At 40.1% G+C, this 21,410-nt stretch overlaps 1 protein-coding gene across 1 annotated transcript in view; it reads right to left on the bottom strand.

The window, feature by feature from the left end:
- LOC117430731 (serine/threonine-protein kinase NLK) overlaps window positions 1-20,881 on the bottom strand; it is a 45,044-nt gene extending 24,163 nt beyond the window's left edge. The window contains exons 1-3 of the mRNA XM_034051110.3: window positions 19,164-20,881; window positions 3,559-3,688; window positions 2,504-2,559 (exon numbers count right to left, since the gene is read on the bottom strand). Coding sequence (XP_033907001.1) covers window positions 2,504-2,559; window positions 3,559-3,688; window positions 19,164-19,612 — 635 coding nt within the window. The 5' untranslated portion in view covers window positions 19,613-20,881. The remainder of the gene's footprint in view (window positions 1-2,503; window positions 2,560-3,558; window positions 3,689-19,163) is intronic.
- Between the last annotated feature and the right edge of the window lie 529 nt (window positions 20,882-21,410).

Raw genomic sequence — 21,410 nt, 5'->3', positions numbered from 1 at the left:
TATGATTTCGACCTCAACATTTGTTCTGGCATGCTACTGCTGTACCTTCGTTTGTGTGAACGGAATCCCAGAAGCCACAGACTGTGGAATTCTGAGTTAGTTCCATGTGGCTGACTTTGCTTTGCAAAACCTACAGTACATGTGTACCCCAAAGGCATGTACACTGGCACATTAAAAAACTCTATTTATTTGCTTGAAGCATAAATAAATTTACATTTTTTTTATTTAAAGCAGAAAAATGGTAATGGCCTTTTACAACACTATCCTAACAGGGTTCTAATAATGTTACTGCAGCAATATTCTGTTTTCATCATCCATTATGGTACAGTAGGCTTCTGAAATCGGCTTCAATAACAACCCTAAAATTACTTCCTTTAACTTTTACATTGCCACAAGTACCACTTAGCATGCAGGTGGATTCTTGTTTAATGAAACAATACCCTAGCAAGCACAACAAAGCAATCTGTATATTAAGCAAACACAGCTGTGATCATTTACCCAAGCATACCGCCATACATAAAGCACTTGTTGCACGCATATTTAATATTACAGTAATGCAATTGTTGATGAGGAACTAAAAAATTGAAATAAAAAAATAGTAGAAATGAGGATATAACGTATTGAAAACAGGCTACATTTATGGCAAGCTTATATGTCCCCCCCCCCGTGTTGTTACAACTATTTAAATAACGTACCTGTCAGTTTTCATTGTTAACATCCTGACAAAGTTTTACACTTATAACTTTTCTGTTTCAAAGCTCTTTTCAAAATGTCCACTCTGGGGTTTGAGATCACCTCTAAATCACTGCAGGAAGAGAGATTAAAAAAAAAAAAAAACATCACAAGTGCTCTGGCTTTTCTGTTCCTGGATCATGGATCGTTACTGCTGTGTAAACTATTCCTACGGAAAAGAAATAAAGTCTCCCACACTTGAAATGCATTGTACTGTATTTATTCCTTTAAATAAATACGCCCCTGACTGGTGTTCTGTAATTCCCCCTCTATCAGCGCTTTCTTTTACTCTAAATGCTCCACTGACACCCTGCTCTTCCCTTCACAAGCTCCGTTTGTCTTTTAATGAACCCACACAGTGTCTTGTGCCTGAGGAAAAATTCATGCATTGAAATTTCTAGAGAAGAACATTGTTTCTTCAGTTATCAGAACTGACACTTGCAGTTCCTTGTTGCTCAACACAATCCTAATCCCTGTGCTTTGCAGCAATAAATGTATGATCTTCTATATAAATCATAAATGACTGAAAACATCCAAGGATGTCCAATGCGTCACATACATTAATTACAGGCTAAATTGCACAATAAAACATGATCTGGTTCTAAAAATAACACAGCACTTACGTGACTAATATTGTTCAACAGAGCCCTAGCAAACTTTTATCATCTTTCTGATTAGTGTAATGGGTGTCTTAATAAAGATTTTTAACCGCACACACGCTTGTTTGTTTTGATTACTGTACTGGTGATTGGGGGTCATTCTGCATGTCAGGTTATTGTGTGGGTGTTTATACCGTCCATCGCTTACTGCAGGTGAATCATGTTAACACAAACGCTCCCTTTCTAAGCGGTGGCGACTGTACTAGCAGACAGTAATTTTATTTTTTCTGAAGAGGGAACAAGCTTTGACAGCAATTATGTCAACTCATTTAAAATCTACCACCTTGTGCTTTTGTGCCCTTTAAAAAACAAAATCTGTAGCCTACTTATGTAATAATTTGTAAGTTGTTGCAGCAAGGTATGACCATGGCTAAAGATATATGAAGGTAACAGTTTAAAATGAACATATGGAAGGAAAACAGAAAAAAAGTAGCATTTTTAACACAGATCAACCTGGCTTTATAGTATCCATATGCAAGATCTTTAGCTTTTAAACCCTAAATACCATAAGCACACACAAAAAAACAAGAAACCAGCACAAAGAGGAGCTTTCAGAGATCTCCGGCCCTCTGTTCTTGTTACTGTATCTCACAAAGAATAAAAACAAGAGAGACAATATATCAGTGGAAAAAATCAGAGCCTGCAGACTCTAACAGCCACAGGCTATCAACGCCCTGAATCAGCAATTACAGCACTTCCTCCTTCTCGAAAAAAAAATGTAAGTAAGCAATGTAAGCCACGGGTAGAAGCAGCACGCCATGAAATTCCACAGTTCGAGTGCACTGCAGCCCTTTCCCTGGGGGGCACGGAGACTCTACAGGAGGCACATCAACTCCTTAAAGTTCATTATTCTCTAACAATGCATTTGGCAGTTTCTTTTTTTTTTTATTGTGGTTTCTCACCTGCTGTGGTTGTCATGGACAATTTTCAGAACATTTTGTTTTTGTATAAATCTCAAGACCACATGGCAGTAGCGAAATCCTATTAAATACTGTACTAATCTCGATCGGGAGACACGAGTATTATCATCCACTGCGCAATGCCCCGCGCGGGGCTCACTTCATGATCTATGTACTGATGTACTGTATTTGTTCATTATACAAACAGGATACATTTCTTCAAAGTAGTCAACGTGTGGCGGCTGGAGTATATCGAGTGCAGAGAGTACCTGGTGAAACAAACAAAAGAAAAAAAAAAAGTTTTAGAATCCTGTAAAGGCAAAAACAAATAAACTATGAGGAGCAAATATCAAAAAAGAGCAACAACATAAAAAACGATCAAAGTGACTTTCACATCAAAAACTGGAGCAAATGCAGACCCTTGCATGACTGTGCCTCAGTAGCTGCTCAAGGGCTCAGTCGATTCCGAGATGCGTAACATGAACCGCTTTGCTATTGTGTACTGTATGAACGGATCAGTGCGCCCAGGCGTCTCAAACCCCTCTCTCAAAACAGACACAATGTAGTTTCTGGTCCATCATTTTCAGATCCCGCGACAATAAACGGCACCGTTATTAATTTTGAGGTATCAAATCTGAGTTTTATTGGGATAAAAAAAAAAAGCATCTCTCTCTGAAAATCACAGAACAGTACCGTAGACTGATTTACGTTTGTGCTCTTCGTGTCATTTCTAATGGGCATGACTTTTCTCGTTTACTGAAAAGGTCAGACGATCTTTTACGATTAAAAAAAAAAACTTATTTAACGTGGACAGACAAACCAATTAGCAATAAAACCTTTTTTTTATAGAGGGAGTCTGAAGACCTCTGTAAGCAATGAAAAGGGGATATACAATCTCAAAGCATGAGCAGAACAAAGGTAGGTTGTTTGTTATTAGGAAAACAGCTGAATAACCTGAAACATTTATTAGGCAGGAAAGGGTGGCGATAGAGAAATACAAAAATACCCTCCCCCAATCGCCTCTCTAGCTGAAGGTAAAAGAAACATGGATTTCAAAAAGCCTAAACTTTAATAATAACCCTCATTTTCTGAAAAGCCTACTGGCAGCAATCTGCTGCAATATAACATAAAACAGTCCTGTTTCTGATATGTAAGTAAGGCTCCCATTGCATGGCAGTCTAAAAGAATTCCAGGTTTTATTCCAATCTTAACTAGAGGTACCTTCACCCCAAACCTGGACCTGCACTTATCTGTCTTCCTAAACTTACATTGTCATGCTTAAAAAAACAAAGCATCTTCAGCTCGCGGAAGACCCTCTTGCAGGAGACCAGATTCTGGAAGACGTTGGGCATCTTTTTAAGGGCAACCCTCTTTCCATCCCTGGGATCCGTCACGGACCTGCAAGACAAAGAGTTTGAAAACTGGTTATAAAGAGGTTAATGAGATTCACAAATCAGTTTAGATCTCCCCACTCCCACGTTAATATTTAATATTAACCGAAGCAATACAGTGCTCCTCCTGTACAAGGGTGACCTTTATACCGCAGAGTCGGTTATCTCCAGGCTCCAATTTGCCTCGTAATGCCACTACAGCAGCACTTTTATACCCATTATAAGGCAGAACGCAAAGAGCAGAATAATGGTGGATTATACAGTAATCGTTTCATATTTGAATATCTGTTCCAATGTCATATATTCACGTTCGCTCTCCGATTGAACGACACCCTGACATAGAGAACAGGTCATATAAGGGTGAATTAGAAGTTGTTAGCAGGGTTAATTTCTGACGCTCTGCGATCCAAACAAAATAATGTGCTTTCACACGGAGGCCCGTGAGAGGGGAAAAATGGTTTACAGAGGACAAGCTGTGACAATGCCCCTCCTCTACACTACACTCTCACACACATTCTAATACGAGTTGTTATCAGTGGCCATGGGGCCACATCCTGTTCATTTTTAAGAATTTAAAACACAGTTAAGACCATTCTGAATGAGGCGATCACACATTATCAATTTCATGCTCAGGTTCTCTCTGCTGTAACAACCACTTGCTCTGACAGTACAAGTCCAGGCAGACTGCTTTAAAGTACACATTCAAGCCATGTGCGTTACTGCACACCACGGCACCTTACCGGCGTTTAGTTTCAAAAGAATGCAAAGGTGCTACAGTGACATGCTTTACTTTTTGTTACAGCCTTGTGTTTATTCCCCAAAACAGGTCGTCCCCTTCTTTAATCAAACAATGTTTGCTTCAGGAGTACGGTACGCGAGTACTCAGAACCTGCACACTAACATTTGCCTCCTTTTCAGTTGGGAAGTTGGGTGTCACCACTCATGTTAAACCCTTACCCTTACTGGATATCCCTGCAGTAGTAGCAGATGTCCGCTCATATCCGATAAGCATGGTGTTAAATACTGGTGTTAAATATCTGGGATACAAAGGGGTTGTGGTCTGGTATGCAGGATAACAAAAAAAAAACAACATTGAACACTGCAGGCCAGCGCCCACAGCATGCATATGAAAAAACAAATACCAAAAGGCCCTTACTCAACACAAGCCCAGCACTGGCACAGCGGCAGGCTTACCCTCCGAGGACCGGGCGCTGCAAAACTCATCAGAATCACAGACACAAGCGAACTTCTGTGGGGACTACTCGTAGAAGTGTGAAACACAGCAATGTACTGCTACCCATGCGAGTTTCTCTTTCATCAGACCTGCATTTGCTCAGACCAGAGTGTGAAATAGCATTCTCTCTGGGATCAGGCTTCGAGATTAACAGAAACCACAGAGAGAGCAAAGCAATCGCACATTTAAAGCGTGAGCTGACTTTTTTTTTTTTTTTTTCCATCCACCACACAACACTAACAAGAAGCTTGAAAGACTGGCCTGTTGTGGGTAGCCTTTCTACTAGGATTTTTTTCCATTTATTTTTTATTGTTTTTAACCAAACCTGTCCAAATCCATGCCTGTGGGCCCCTAAATCTCAGCTGAGCCTCTCAATTAGGGGGAAAAGTTTGGAGACCCCTGTTTAATATATTCTCTCAACAGTTAAATACTCATCATAATAATAATAATAATAATAATAATAATAATAATAATAAATAAATAAATAAATAAATAAATAAATAAATAAATAAATAAATAATCACAAGGAATGCAGGCTCCTCTTGGGTTAATATATATTTAGCTTGTAATGAAATGCAAATGAACAGTAGTGGTGGTTGAGAGTAATTTCGCTCATTGTTGATTCTGATCCCGCCTCCCTTGACATACCAATAGCAGCGTCTTAAACAATGCCAGCGTGCAATGATAAACACAGGAATGCTTTTGTTGTCTTTGTTCTTAAAAAGGCACAGTGTGCACAAGTTTGACTTTTGCCATGACAAGTTAAGTTATCTCATCCGATCTGCTTTAGCTAACGAGTCCAAGACGCCAAGAGAGAACACAAGTTTTGTGATAAAAGCAGCTGGGTTTAACTGCAACGAAAAGTGGAAATGACTCGCTCCATTAATAGCACAATGTTCCTTCAAGTGCACTGCACTGTACAGTCTGTACCGGATGCAGCAAACTCAAAGCACTGTAAAAGCACCCTGTCAACTTATTATTTGGATTTCGTAGTAGTTTTTAGCATTATAAAAAGTTTAGCTGCATACATAACGTTTGTAGGTTTTAACAATTTTGTTTTGGATCGCTGCCCTCACGGCCAATCTCTCTTGTAAAAATAGATTTTATTCTCCTGTAGAGAGAATTTTATACTTCCCGTATTTAAATAGGTTAACAATAAAATAGCTCCTATTACCAGCATAGTAATAGTTTGGTATAATATTAAAGACATATGCCTTGTGGATCTCTTCCCACTTAACAAACCAGTATCACAGCATGCTCATTAAAACGTTTATCTGTCTAGAGTAGGTGGTTATTAACTGATCGTTTCATGCATTCAAATTATTTCTGATGTTCCCATCTCTTACTCATCCTGTTCTCTAGTGTGCACTACGAGCTGCCAGGTCTGGGTCAATAATTAGTTCTAGATTTAAATTACACAGCTGCTGTATTTCGAGAATTAGTCGTTACTGGAAGCAAGAAGATACCATAGTCACTGCATTGGTATTAAAAGGTTTTTTTTTAGTTTTGTTTTTTTTTTATCCTGGATAATTTGAAAATAGTTTTATGTCTTAAGTAGAACTCTGCTCTATCCCGGATACCCAAAATAACCTTGTCTTTTGTTAGTGTGAAACTTACATAACGCAAAAACAAAAGAGAAAGCTTCAGAATAAGTCATATCTCAGATAAGTCATCTCAGATAACACGCCGCAGAGCAATCCAGGAAAAAAAAAAAAGGGTAGGCTGCTTTGTGAACCAGTTCACAATGCATTGGTTTATATAAAAAAAATTGACAGTGCAGTAATTAAAAGGGAGGGCAAAATATTTTTCAGAACAGTAACAGATGTTCCCCTGCACAAATATGCTGCAGCACATAGATATTACTAAAATGATATTGAAGCCAGGTCTCCTGCTGAGCCTAACTAGCAATATCAAACTGTAGGCCTGCGGTATACGTCACTGCAAAATTAATTACTTAAAATGTGGGGTGTTACAGCAAATGAGAAGATACACGACTGAAAAATATAGCACCACACTGGGCGTGCATGCAGGCCTGTAGTCTCACAGACCGGTTTCCCTGCCCTGCCCGCACCTCCTCACATCACTCCAGGGCTCTGAGCTCTCTGGAAGAATAAAAGCAACAACATGACCCTACCGTTGTGCCTGAAAAGACTGATGCCACGATCCGTCTTATCTATCAAGCAGCAGCTGCAGTGCAGTTAATCCAGAATATCCAGACACCACGTGTCGCAGGGGAAAATGGATAACGCACATTACAGAGATGTCTGTCAAGAGAAACTGCCCTCTTTATACAAAATGAATGCTGCTTGAAATCCAAGTACGCGCTGTCATTTACACAAATCGCTTCCAATAAAAGGATGGAGCTGCAGATTCCCTTCTATTAGCAACTGTAGGTAGCTGAGCAACACGAACATCTGAAAAACGTACAACAGTACAAAAACACAAAAGTCTGATTCGATTTATACAGAGTGCAAGGTTTTGGCCAGCAAGAAAGTTCTGTTTCCGTGCAGTAGGAGCTCTACATTCAAAGTGAGTTTTTACAGGATTGTATTAACAATATCTTTCATTTATTTGTATTTATTTTTTTGGGCAGACATCGCCGGGTTGTTTTTTTCTCGCAAGTCCACGAGGGTGACAGCTCAGCAGGTATGGTGGTTTTTGAAGAGGAGCTCTGAACCAGAGCCATTGGGATTCTCAGAGCAAGTTTAATTCTCTGTCCATCACTCCCACTGCCTGTCCATTCACAGGAGAACACCACGCTCCAGGGGGCACACAGACACGGAAGCAAACACAGTCCTGCTTCACTACCGTGGTTTAAACATACCATGCCGTGAGACACTGCAGCTCAGCCCTCTCCATTCACGTGTGTTTCTCATCCTTGTAGGAACGCCAGATGCAGTTCTGTAAATGAGTAGATGCCTCTCAAAAACATATAGCCTACTGAAATCAGTCGGATGCTGAAGTGCAGTCTCAGGTGTTTTCCTTGGGAATCTCTGTGGAGCAGCAAATAAAGCCACTTCATTCATTTCTCAACCCTAACAGACCAGGACTTTGTTTATTCTTTCACAGCAGAATAAAACCCCAGAATATGATTCATGGGCAAACCTGTTACAAGACACCTACCTTGCTTGCAGCTAATATATATATATATATATATATATATATATATATATATATATATATATATATATATATAGGTTCAATTTATAATCCTACACTATCTGCCGCATCCCCATGAAAATGTAGACAGGCTGTATGCCTTGCATATTACAGTGGAGCTGCAATTACCAAAAAACAAAAGGAAAAACAATGTTCTGAAGCGAACAAATACTTTGTGGCTGAAACCCCAGACAATTATGAAACTGTTTGAAGAGTAAAACAAAAAATGGGTCCTTTTTTACCTTTGATATCAAAGTAGCAGCAGCAAGCAGCACAGAACAGAACTGTCTTGATAGCAGCTCCCCAGGCATCGTTCATCGTTTTGCTAATTAGTCTACACATTCGAATACTCCCTATTTAACATCCCGTCTGCTAAAGCACGAAGCATTGCATTTCTGGATCAGGCAGTGTATTGCACGGTACAGTACACTACCGTGCTTTGAGATTTCTTTCTGCACTTTTACTTTTCTCTATGAAACACAGCTACAATAAATTGCAGTAAGCTGTACTGCCTTGAAAATTGTAAGCAGAGAAGAATGACCAATGTTCCCTTTTAAAAAACAGGAGCAGGTAATTCCTGTATCGAGATGTTCAATTGGAGTGGCTTCATCCTGTGTAAATACTTCAAATTAAATTGCAACAGTTAGATAAAATGCAATGTCATTCGTTTTTGCATTCATGCACTATTATGCATATTGGAAATATTAGGATTAAAAAATAGAAAAGAGGACAGATATTTTGCCGTTTGTATCTGTCTGCCTTCCAGTATAAGCACAAAGCCTACTGTTGAAGAAGGCTCACTGTCCTCACCCTTTGAGATTTCTGTGTATTTCAGGTTATCAGCTAGCACTGCTTTTCAGCCCTGTTAAATTCTGTTAGACTAGGGGAAAGGGGCTCTGGGGCATGTAGGAGCATGCAACACTTGAAATGGTTATTATATATTTTAGCTAATTTATTTTTCCATATGATCTTGACCACATAGCTGCAAGGCAGGAAACGTGACTACAATGCTACCCTCTGCCATGCTGTAAATATCACTCTTTACCAAGAGACTCTGAAGTCATTACGATGACTGGCTCATGCTTCTCCCCCCCAAAACAACATGTTATTATTTAGTGTAGAACAACAATCGTGTTTCGTTCTTAGACACGGACTGATCTTCAGTACTGTATGAGACAGAGAGCCCCTCTGTGATCTGAAGAAGGATTAGCAAATTATTATACAGCCTTTTGCATGATTTAGATTAATTGACTTAATCGCTTCAAATTAATTAGGAATTTCAGAAATTTGAAAAGCATGTTACAATTCAAAGCCAATCATTTTTGTATTATTATTAATGCGTGGAGTTTAATTTAAATACAACCTGTGACACACTGCTGTACATCTACTTAAAGCATTAAAGAAATTACTTAGCTGAACCATGTCACTGTGAATACCCTACAACCTGGACATGGCAAAGGGCTGCAGAGTAGACCACAAACTGACTGACAGCTAGAGACTGTAACAAAATAAAATGATTCTGTACAAATAACTGCTAACAAATGTACTTCAATTCTGAAAAAAAAAGAAAGAAAAAAGTAACATGTTAATCCAAGGGTGATACAACAGGGATGGAAATAAGACTCCCATTGCATATCTGTTTGACCTATTCCTAGTTTTACTATGAGCTGAAAAAGAGACACCTGAGCTTGTTACCTATACACTGTGGCTACTCAAGCTTGTAGTAAAACCTGGAATAGGTGACACTGCTATGCAACGGGAGTCTTATTTCCATTCCCGTGCAGCCTATGAAGATACAACAATGGTAAGGTTCATCTGTCTGAAAAGCAAAGCCCCTAGAGCTCAATTTGAAGGGTCTCACTGTAAAGCACAAAAAGACGACCGACAATACAGACATCAAAGGCAGCTCCGCAACTGACTACAAAGGAGATGGAGAGCCTGGGCAAGGCCTGCATAATGCTGTGAATTACATCAGAGCCAGGAGCTGCCGGCTTTCAGCCTCAGCCTCAGCCTCTTTCCTTTATAACACCTGATTACTATACAGTACACCCAGCATTACTTTATTGTATTTTTGCCCAGATTCATGAACACTGAGATGAAGAAGGAAATCACAGAATATTAAATATTTTAAAAAGCTGAACTACACACCGCACAGTACTGTAAAACTGAACACAAACCGCAGTTAATGTTTCCCCCACACAAACTAACAGACAAATTGCCTCCGACAAACAAAAGCAATGAAATATTCTTGCTGTAATCTTCCGAGAGATTAATTCATAAAGTCTATTTATGTAGGGAGCCTGTGACAGGTCTGTAGAGTTTGAAGTGTTTACAGTGAAATTAAGAATTTGCTCATCGAAGGACTTCCAGAGCCGTGTTACAGTACATCAGAGAAGACGTCCTTCGAGACACTTCATAGTCATTATTTCTTCTGCTACTCTGCATGCAGAAATACAAAATCCTTCAGGAGCAAACACGGGAAATGGAAGTCACATTCAAAATACCCCCATCCACTCACAGGGGCTATTACTCGGGATCCGGACAAAACTTGGGGAGGGGGCAATGAAGAGAGTTGTTACTGATAGCATACAGAACCTTGGGGATAACGAAAGTTCTATGAGTTAATTAACATTTAAGAAACGTTGGTCTGCTTGACTTATCTATGAATGAATCTACTTTTCTTTTTGAAGCTATAGATGGATAACTGTCTGAAACTAATCATTAAATGGATTAGTTCCACCCTTTAACTGCGTCCCTCTCCGGGCTTGTGGATTAAGAGTCGATGAACTACAGTAGCAACAGCAATGAAGCAGTTAACCTGGCTTTTCAGAAACCGTAGAGGGCTCTCCTGTCCATCAGGGACTAAGGTGCATTATGAACTCTGACACTGCTGCTGCGCTGAAGGCTCAGGGTTCTGTCTCAGGCTCGCTTACACTACAGCTCAGACCCTGCTGCAAAGCTAAAACTGCTTCAATGTAATGCACTGAACCCTCAGGCTGCATCCGAAAACCTACTGCTATCTTTCACCCCGAGCCTCCCTTTGCAAGGAGCGTATATTGTAGGCTGTATACTGTATGGCATTGTTAAGGTTTGTGTGAGTGTACGTGTGTGAGTGAGTGTATTTTAATGTGTGGGTGGGTGGGTGTGTGTGTGCCATTAGAAGAAAAATCCTTGTCAGCACTGGAGGTAAACCGGATCAAGAAGGCAACCATATGGCAGCCTAACACTATTAAGAACTATGGAAACGGATTTTCTGCTAGGACATATGCTTAAGACACACAAGAGCCTTTTCAACAGTGGCCAGTAACGGGAGAGTTGAATGTTAGAACTCCTGTACTTCAGACCAGTCTGAAAGCCTATGGTTTTAATAATTTAAAAAAATAAATAAATAAAATAAAATTTTATATATTATATATATATATATATATATATATATATATATATATATATATATATATATATAGACACACACACACACGCGTAACCAGCATTTCAATGAGCTACACTGACTGCTGCCCTGTCTGCAGGGTTTTTGCTGCTTCATACTACAGTTTTTCAAGTCAAGTCTACAGCTAGGAGTGGATCTTGCTTACTAGGAAGCTGATAGAGGCTAATGTCACAGTGCCAGTGTCATACCCGTGGTCACTTTAAGGCATTTCCTTTACCTTTAGTGCTGCATGGCAGCAATTCAACAGGAAAGTCATTTAACCGTAGACTGAACGTTTCTACACTCACACATTAAGCCTTGTTTTATGTATGGTTCTTTAACCATACACAGTAAAGAGGTCTGAAGTGCTTTCATAGTGGAGGTGAGTTTTGCACTTTGGTACAGATAACGAATACAGATTTTTATTTTTTTTTTTTAAATTAGGCATATATGGCCTAGCTGATTCTGAGAGCAATTCCGGTTAAGAGGCGAATGCACACAAGCGGCATACAGTTTAAAGTGTTTTTCAAGTTCCCAAAGCCCAAGCACACAGAAATTCATACAAGTTTACATTACAGATGCAAATGCAAGCATGATGGCTGAATGCATGTAGGTTGGAGACACTGCACAGACTGTACAGACATTCAGCGAAAGCTGAGGTTTATTCAGTACAGCACCTTCTTGTCTGAATGTATATGTGACCCGGCTTTATTTATTTCATTTTTTTTACCCTAATGAGTCCATCGTTCCTCTGAAGCCCTTTATTAAGAGACACGAAAGTACAGATTTAATTTACCTTGCTAAATCGTTAGACAACTGTGTGGATTAAATTAATTAATTATAGCAGATGTTAAATTATTTTAGGCACCAACTTCCAATCCGGCCTCCAAACAATGTACAGGCAATTAGAAGCATGCAACAAGCCTTCAGATTTTTAAATAGGTGAGCTGTTTCTGCACTCTGTACAGCTGTCTCTGACAACTCAATAGCCCTTTATACTGCACTCCTGTCAAAACATTTCACAAACATACATAACCGTCAGAAAGGCAAGGATATTTATTAAACAATAAAAGAAACATTAATTAGAGCTTTTTTTTTTTTAAATGGACATTGCTTTCTTGCAATCTGCACTAAGACTGTATTTAAAGCTACTGCAACATGCATGCCAGGCAGGGATGGAAAGAAGACTCCCATTGTATAGCAGTTTGATCCATTCCTGGTTTTACTATGGGTTAAGACACAACACAAGATCGTTACCTGCACAGTGGAGCTAATCAAGCACATATTAAAACCTGTAACGGGTGAAACTGCTATGCAATAGGAGTCTTATTTCCATCCTTGGAACAGAGTGCATATAAAGAGTCCCGCAGCAGTGTTTCTTCATGAACAAATCCCCCTGCCAGGTTCTAGTCAGGGGATTTAGCCCCAGTACAATATGTAGGTCAACGTCATGAGGTGTGGCTGGGAGGTTCGGCAGCAGCCTCCATCACATACACCCTAATCTATTTATGTAGCCGATATTTAAAGATTTTCAATTGAGTACATTCTCATTTATAGAAAGCGGCTTTCAAAAGGCTAATGAGTAGCAGAATACCCCAGGAGAAAATATCAACTCCAAAAAACTCAGGTGACCCCATGGGCTTTCAAACGCCAGGCAGTGTGGGTTTGAGAGAGAGAGAGAGAGAGAGAGAGAGAGAGAGAGAGAGAGAGAGAGAGAGAGAGAGAGAGAGAGAGAGAGAGAGAGAGAGAGAGAGAGAGAGAGAGAGAGAGAGAGAGAGAGAGAGAGAGAGAGAGAGAGAGAGAGAGAGAGAGAGAGAGAGAGAGAGAGAGAGAGACTTTCCACTGCGCTTTGGGAGGACGATCAGTATCGTATTTGCATGTTTACACACTACAGTACCAAAACATCACAAACACTGGCGTCTTCAAACGTTTAGAACATCTACGCTTATTACTTAGACTCATTAAATTCCTAAAATATAAACTAAAAGTCTTAATCTCTGGTTGTTTTTGTATTGCGTTCCTGAGTCAATGTCATTCAGGTCCATCATTAAGCAGACCAGTTTTAACATCAGGTCTGTAGTTTTGTTTTGTTTTTTTACACATACTTTGCTCTGCAAGTCTGTCTCAGGAAACTACAGCTTCCACAATGCAATGGGCTTCAGGCATCCTTCCAAATTAGCAGCCTGGACTGACTTGGATCACTGTAAATATGGAGATTAGGCACCTTGCTGTTTTTCACGATGGGACTTTTAACCAGAAGTTTCTCACTCGCACCATGGCAGTCAAAAGCTTGACTATCTGTGACCCTGAGATCTTCCTCAGACATCGAACACATGTTGTGCAAATGTGACTGCACAGTTAATTGCGTTATGAAACAGCTATGAAAGTCAAAATGAGAAAGTACACCACGTGAGGAGGATTGGTTGCTGGAATTAATCAGATTCACCATACAACTATTCCTGTAGGAACAAAAATACAGCGTACAGGCAGATAATGCATTAGATAATCCCTGTCTGCCTGTGATCTGCATGAAGATCTTATGACAGAGCGTTATGCAGGAAATAAATATTTGATGTTGAAATTAGTTCAGTCCCGTTTTCCTCAAGGTGCTTTTAATTATACAGCTAACATAGGGATCTGTCATTCAAAAAGTTAAAACACTCAATTGTGGGAAAATAAGAAAGTAAAAGAAACAGTAAATTCAGTGACCAACGTTTTCAGCTAAAAGTCTTTCTCAATGCCTTGAAAGGTTTGTCATTGAATGTACTTTCTAAATAATACTCTTGCATTATCTTGGTTGTGTGTGTACGTGTCTGTAAACGAGAAAGTAAAAAAAAAAAACACATCAGCAGTTTAAGGGCTACTCAAACAATATGCAAACTATCCGTATCTGTCTGTTCCACATGCAGCTTTTTTCTTTTTTTGTTTCCATCACAGCCACAGCACCTTGTACATCCTTCAACATCAAGGGTAAGCTAGCTGCCTCCTCTAGCCGATTCGTGTGCAGCTAGCTGCTAAACACAGACCTCGTAAGAGCTGATTTTGACCCTCTCTAACCAGCCTTTTATGCAGGAGGTTCTAAAAGCCCTTCAGCATTTGTACTATTATCAGTAATGTTCTAAAAACAGAGATAAAAGCCAGACAAATCGCTGGACTTGAGCATTAATGTTGCAGTGGCCCTGATGATGTGAACAGAAAAAATATAAAATAAGGAAAAAGATGAGATGATTTATCTTAGAAATCCTAGGGAAAGCTTGTTTTAGATGCATTGCAGTCTCAAGGAGCTTGATTATACATGACGTAGAAAATGATTCTGGGTTACTATGTTGCGGTACACAGCGGATTCCAATGACTATACAGTATTTGCTGTAAGGCCAGTCTGGTGCCAAACATTAAGTAGTCCAGTAGTTTTCCCTTGTAGAGCATCACGCTTTTTGTTTAATCTAGACTAGAAAGCATCTATTAAATAAATGCATTTTCCTTTTAATATGTAAAGCCTAATTTTTCATAACCTGCAAAAAAAAAAAAAAAAAACCTTTAAACTCTCTGATATTTTATATATGTCCACCTACCGAAAGCCATCTTCTAAATAACAAGAGCATTGAGGAAAATAACCAGAGTCTGATTTACAGCAGAACATTTTCTTTATTAGTGTGAAGCAGCTCAAACAGCGGTTGCCACAGTGCTGGGGATGCTAAATTACCATGTAGTGAGATCTTGTTTGGTTCACGTTTGCTTGATCAGGAAAAAATAAAAATAAATCTTTGATGTTTCTTGTCTAAACTAATGCCTTTGTAGGCAGTGCAGCAGCCCATTCATCAGTGCTGCTGATCCTGTAATTAGCAAAGGGCAAATGAACTGGCACTGCCAATGTGCTGACTGACAAGACAGTGTGGAATGAATCATCACAAGAACTGGCTACTCTGCTCCTACAGTAAAGAAAGAGCCTAAACTTCCTGAAAGGCAAACCAGGGAGTTAAGCATCATACAAAAATAAATAAATAAATAAGTGTGAAATATACATAAAAGCTCTCTCTAAAATCAGTGGGGCAGCGGTAAAGCCCTGAATACCTGTCATGCAGTAGATTAGTCACAATCCAATCTAAATGTGCATCTTAATCTGCTCTCCTGTACTAAAATGCATGCTAAATGAGTTTTGACCTATGGTAATAGAGCCACCTATTATAACTGCTTTATTTTAATTTCTATACTAAGTCTCGCAGTACATGTTATCTGCTAAAAACACTACTCTGCAATAGTCTCCAGTGACTCTACCAGTGCCATGCAAGTCCCGCAGTCTGGCTTCAGTGCTTTCTTTGCCTTACTAGAACATCTGTTTCTGAAGATGCTGAGAAATGTCACCAACAGCTGATCTCCCAGACTGTTTCCACCTTTAACCTTGTCTGTTTCCATCTCAGCTCATGAGAAGTACAGGATCACGTGTAGATGCAAGTCCTGCATTGCAAACAGGGATTCCACTGCATTAAAATCACACAAACAACACAGATCGTTCAGTTTTACAGATGATGAAATCTCCTTGTACGGTAGCTCTGTTTTTTTATTTTATTTTTCCCCCTATAAGAAAGACGCACATATTATGGTAAAGTTGTATTTGATTACTAATTATTATTATTTTTTTTTTCTTTTACCGGACCTGATAGATACAACATGGGACACTGATATTCAAGTTTGTAAATTCGAAAGAAAACCTTTTTCCCCCCGGTTGCAGATCTTGTTACCCGCTCTCCCTCTATCAATGCTCCACTTTCATCGTTGTCCCTTCCACAACATTTCTGTCACCAATAGTTGTCAAGGACTTGTTTACAGTTCCTCATTTATCAAACCGTCCTATCTGGCAACTCTAAAATGCCCTCCATTCAGAAATTTATTTCCAGGAAAGTTGTTTTTTCCATCCTGTGCTGAAACCTGTGAAAATCAACCCCATTGGATTGCTTATTTCCTTCTGCATTGAAAACAAACTGTAACTAAATGGGGGAATATATTAAATCTGCAATCATCTTATCTTTATTCCTTGGTTATGCACAGATCTATTACAGTATAAAATGCATACATTTAATTAAACTGAACTGCCTGGACAACAGCAGGTTCAAATGTACCCTTACTTCCATATCCACTATAAAAATGTTTTCCAGCAATACTTTAACCGTCAAAGCTAAAATTGTTTATACATTTTTGTAATTTATCACAGTCATTACTTCCAGACAGCTTTAACCAATTAGCCTCCAGACATTTCACAATGCTGTCCTTCCAGACCAGCTGTTTAGCAGCAACAATTCAATAGCCTCAGACAACAAACCCCATGCATCTACCTGCCTTTTGTACCAATTAATCCTAGCATGTCAGTTACAGGAATGGAAATACAACTCCCATTGCATAGCACTTTCATCCATTCCTGGTTTTCCTAGGAGTTTAATCAGACACACCTGAGCTGTAACCTCTATACTAGGGTTAATCAAGCTCGTAGTAAAACCTGGAATGGGTGACACTGCTAAGCAACAGGAGTCTTCTTTTCATCCCTGCTGTACAGTAGGAATTTGTAATGCAGAGGGACAGTCTTCAGGCAACAGAGACGAAGGGGTTCAAATGTTCATTTCTGAAGTGCTACTGCAATCATTCTGCGACAAAAAATACTCAGGAAACACATGGCTCCATGTTTACAGCCACCCTGGCTGCAATTAAAAAACAGACTGATCTACGGTGACACGACGCAGTAATGAGTAACACACACTTAGAAGTTACTGCTGCACTGTCATGAGTTGCCAGAAGATGTTCTGTGCCCATTTCAAAGTCATTTCTATGGAAGATGTCCCAGTTCAACTCACAACTTCTTACTAAAAACTTTGGAAGCACTGCTTCAAACTAAATTAGATATAAATGCCAGTACACAGGCTTATGTTTTACAGCTCTCTCATAACTTACACCAGCTGTTACACATAAAAACACACATCTTTCCAAGGTCAGTAGTAGCACTGACTTTGAGTCAATTATTTGTCCTGGTATGAATAAAACCAGAGGCCTTTATGCTTGACGGTTTTCTAGTAACACTGCACAGAGCTAAAATATTTAAAAGAAATGTTGGAAGCATTTCACAGCTTTACACTGCAGTTTAACCCAGTCTGCTCAAGTGAACAGGAGAAAAGCAACCTACAAGTTTATGTTTTTTAACTTTAACACAACGCCCTTTAGAGATCTGTATGTTCTGGAAACCAAATTTGGAGGGGGCTTGGATGGTGAATTAAATCAGGTTGAAAAGATGACTTGCTGCCTCAGAAAGAAAAGGAAACAATGTCTATCTAGGTCTCCACTTATAAAGGGTCTATAAATAGCACAAAACCTACACAACAGTTATGACTAAAAACAGATCTCCTAAACAATGAGCAACAGGAAGTGATTTGAAGAAAGGTCTGGCTAAGAACACAGCACAGCACTCCTGCTTGACACTGATAATGAGGTCTCCTCCACTGACAGTCCTGATAACTAATGGCCCACATTATTGCACCAGCTTTCAACAGGCACACTCAATACTGTATCTCCATGTCAGTACATTCAAATCCAAGGCGCTTGTATCCAACCAGGTCCTTAACTGCTTAACACAACACCTTTCAAACAGAACTGCTGTTCTGCCTAATAAGTGTGGACGCTTTCTCTTTTTCTTTCTTTCTTTTTTGTTCAGGTGGGTTTAAACTAGACTGGGGTAAAATATTCCTTAACTTTCAAAACCAGCGTGGCATCATGAAACCCAACCCCATTCAAACCAAAACAAAGGATTTTAAAGAAACTCAGCTGCAGCATCATATCAACCTTGATGGAAAGAGTACAGTTCATTTGAACTCGGTCTCTTTGTAGTTCAGGTATAAGCGTTGGTAAGAGTTTTTTTTTTTTTGTGAAAGCTGCAGCTTCTCAAATGTGTGCAGCAGGGCCCCTGCCAAAGCTTTCTCCAGAGCGACTCTCCTCTCCGCTCTGCTCCCTTCCTACCTACCTATAAATAACTGCCTTGCTAGCGCTGCCAAACTGACATCATAATGCAGCAACAGCTAAAGCTGCTTAAAAAAATATGAAATAAATAAAGGAAAAGCACGGGTTTGCAAATTATAAAAGGGGGGAGGGAGAGAGAGAGTCCCTGAATAAACAAAACAAAACAAAAAATAAACAGTCTTGCTCAGGAAAAAAAGAAACAGTACAGGACAACTTAACACTGTGAAGCCCAGGTGCTGGGCCAATTTATTCTCTGCCCAAGTCATTAATGAGAAAAGAAGTCATTTGAAGGCATTCCAGCATTATTATTATTATTATTATTATTATTATTATTATTATTGTCAATTAATTGAAAAAAAAAATTAGACAACAGATTGGTCTTATCAAGTCCATTTATCATGACCTCTCAAAATTCCAATGCACTACAATACTGTAATAATAATAATAATAATAATAATAATAATAATAATAATAATAATAATAATAATAATAAATGGACAGCTTTATTAGCCAGTAGCAGTTTTGCTGTATTTTCTGCACTTCACTGCTGTACTACAACAAGTGTCACTCAAACAACTGAGCAGCTTCGCATTTACAAAACAGAAACAACCACAGCGAGTAAAACAGCAATCTACCCAACTACACGGCGCCTTGATTTCTACCTACCAGACCACTCCGAAGGCTCCGTATCCGATGGGTCTGTCGGGCTCGATGTCCAGGTGTTGCTGCTGGAGGTGGTGTGCGTGTGGGTGATGGTGGTGCACCTTCACAGCGGCGGCCGCTGCAGCCTGCAGCTGAGCCGGGGCGACTGCCGCTGCGGGACCGGGAGCCTGACCCGGGGCCGGCGATGGGAAGTACGGTTGCTGTTGGCCTGGATTTAGCATGACAGCTGCAGCAGCTGCGGCGGCCGCTGCTGCAGCCGCAGTAGAAGCGTGTTGCTGCACCGGGTGGACAGCGGCGGCCGAGCCGGGGTGCAGGTGGTGCTGACCGGGGTGGTGATGGTGGAGGTGGGGTGGAGGGAGGTGTGGAAGGTGGTGATGGTGCGGGTGATGCGTGGCCACCGCCGAGGCGCCGCCGTTGTATGCAGCCATCATATTTGATCCGCAAAGTGACATTCACAGACACACACACACAACAAGAATGCACCCTTTCTGATTGTATTGAACGAAGAACCCAAAAACGAAAGGGTGGGAGAGTGGGGTTGTCAAACGGCCATCTGGCTACCACACATCGGACAGCAGAGAATTACAAAAAGAAAAAAAAAAAAAAAAAAATTAAACCATGAAACCTGTCCTATTAACACGACACATTTAAAACAGCACTCAGTACTTAGTAGTAGCATTTCATCTTTAACTAAGAAGACACCTGACCTACTTGATTTTATTTTTTTGCTTTCTATTTTTATTTATTTATTTATTTGGGGGGGGGGGGCTACAGATACACGATTAAAATGTACTTTCGTCAAAATAAAAAAGCGAACCAATAATTTTGACGACACAGAAATGACCCTCTCCCCCCACACAAGAAGCGTTTGATCAACAACCCTACTAAAGCTCCCGCATTTTGGGATCTGTCATACCCTCTCCACATTTAAACTTCACTTCGGATCTGTCCCACCACAACCTCCTCAGCAAATACAAATAAAACTAATAGGTGTGTAATAGTATATTTCACACGGAAAGCGGCGCATTCGTCAATGGAATCGCTGCATATCAGGTTTAAATTCACTGCTTCTTCCTCTCCCAACACTACCGTCTCTCCATGAACAGCTCAGCTCCACTCCACTCCACGACAGGAGTCAATGTTTTTTTTGGGGGGGGGTGTTGTGATGTTTTTTTTTCGCTCAAAAAAAAAACTGATAAAGATGACAGCGGAAAGGCCCACAAGTAAACCAGCAGTAGATCCACTAGCAAAAAAAAAAAAAAGCCGGCGAGCTCCTGTGTTGTTGTAGAGACTGTCGTTTAATAATAATAATATAAACTCAGGCAGTTTTCTCTAAAAACACAGCAATTTCCGCAACCCCCGTTCCCATCGCACTGGGAATCCAAAACATGTTTTCATTTCCTTTCCCGGGGAGCGAAGAAAATAGCAAAACAAACTGTGTGTTGGAGTCAACTTATTTTTTTCCATCTGATGCAGTTTTGTTTTTGTTTGTTTTGCTTTCCAAAAAAAAATTAAAAATAAATAAATAAATAAATAAATACCACCAGCCCGGCGATAATTCACCTGTCAAAAAAAACAAACACCCTCTCTCACTCTCTCACTCTCTCACTCTCTCACTCACTACCCGACCTCTTCGCAGCCCCGCTCGAGACTGCTGCTGCTACGTTACAGAGCAGGGCACACGCGCAGCCGAAGCCTCAACGGTACCGCCTCTCCGGCGAGCGTTTGAACCAATTGTTTTAGAGACGCGAAACAGAAAGCCAATAGGCGTGTTCCAAACACGGCCAGCGGGGACTGAGTGACAGGCCAACGTTTCCAACGAGGTGCAGAGTAAGAAACTGACGCCATTTTGGCTCTAACCAGGAGCAACTCTTCCATAGGGAACCCTAAGAAATTTGAGCCAAAATGGCTGACACACAGATTTAGTTTCACAACCCCCAGCCTAACCAAGCCAATCAAATCGAACTAGGGCGGGGTTGTTTTTATTCAATGATTTACATCAGCCATAACCAATGACTGTAAACCTATGCGGGTGAACGGTTGCGCGGCATTTGGCATGAAGCCCGACACCTTCACTCAAAACAGCAGTCTTTCTGTGCTGTGTGCTTTTAGAAGGGGGGGGGGGTCTAGTGTAATAATGCCAGTTTGCCCCTTTTTTATATAGAGGTGGGAGTTTCATAGTGGGCCATGTTAGGTTGAAAGAATAAAGCTATCGGCAAGCACTAGACACGTGATCAGTGTGACGCGTTC

The sequence above is a fragment of the Acipenser ruthenus genome, chromosome 26, assembly GCF_902713425.1.
Source record: "Acipenser ruthenus chromosome 26, fAciRut3.2 maternal haplotype, whole genome shotgun sequence".
In the NCBI taxonomy this organism is placed as follows: Eukaryota; Metazoa; Chordata; class Actinopteri; order Acipenseriformes; family Acipenseridae; genus Acipenser; species Acipenser ruthenus.
This window is presented reverse-complemented; position numbering and strand designations above follow the sequence as displayed.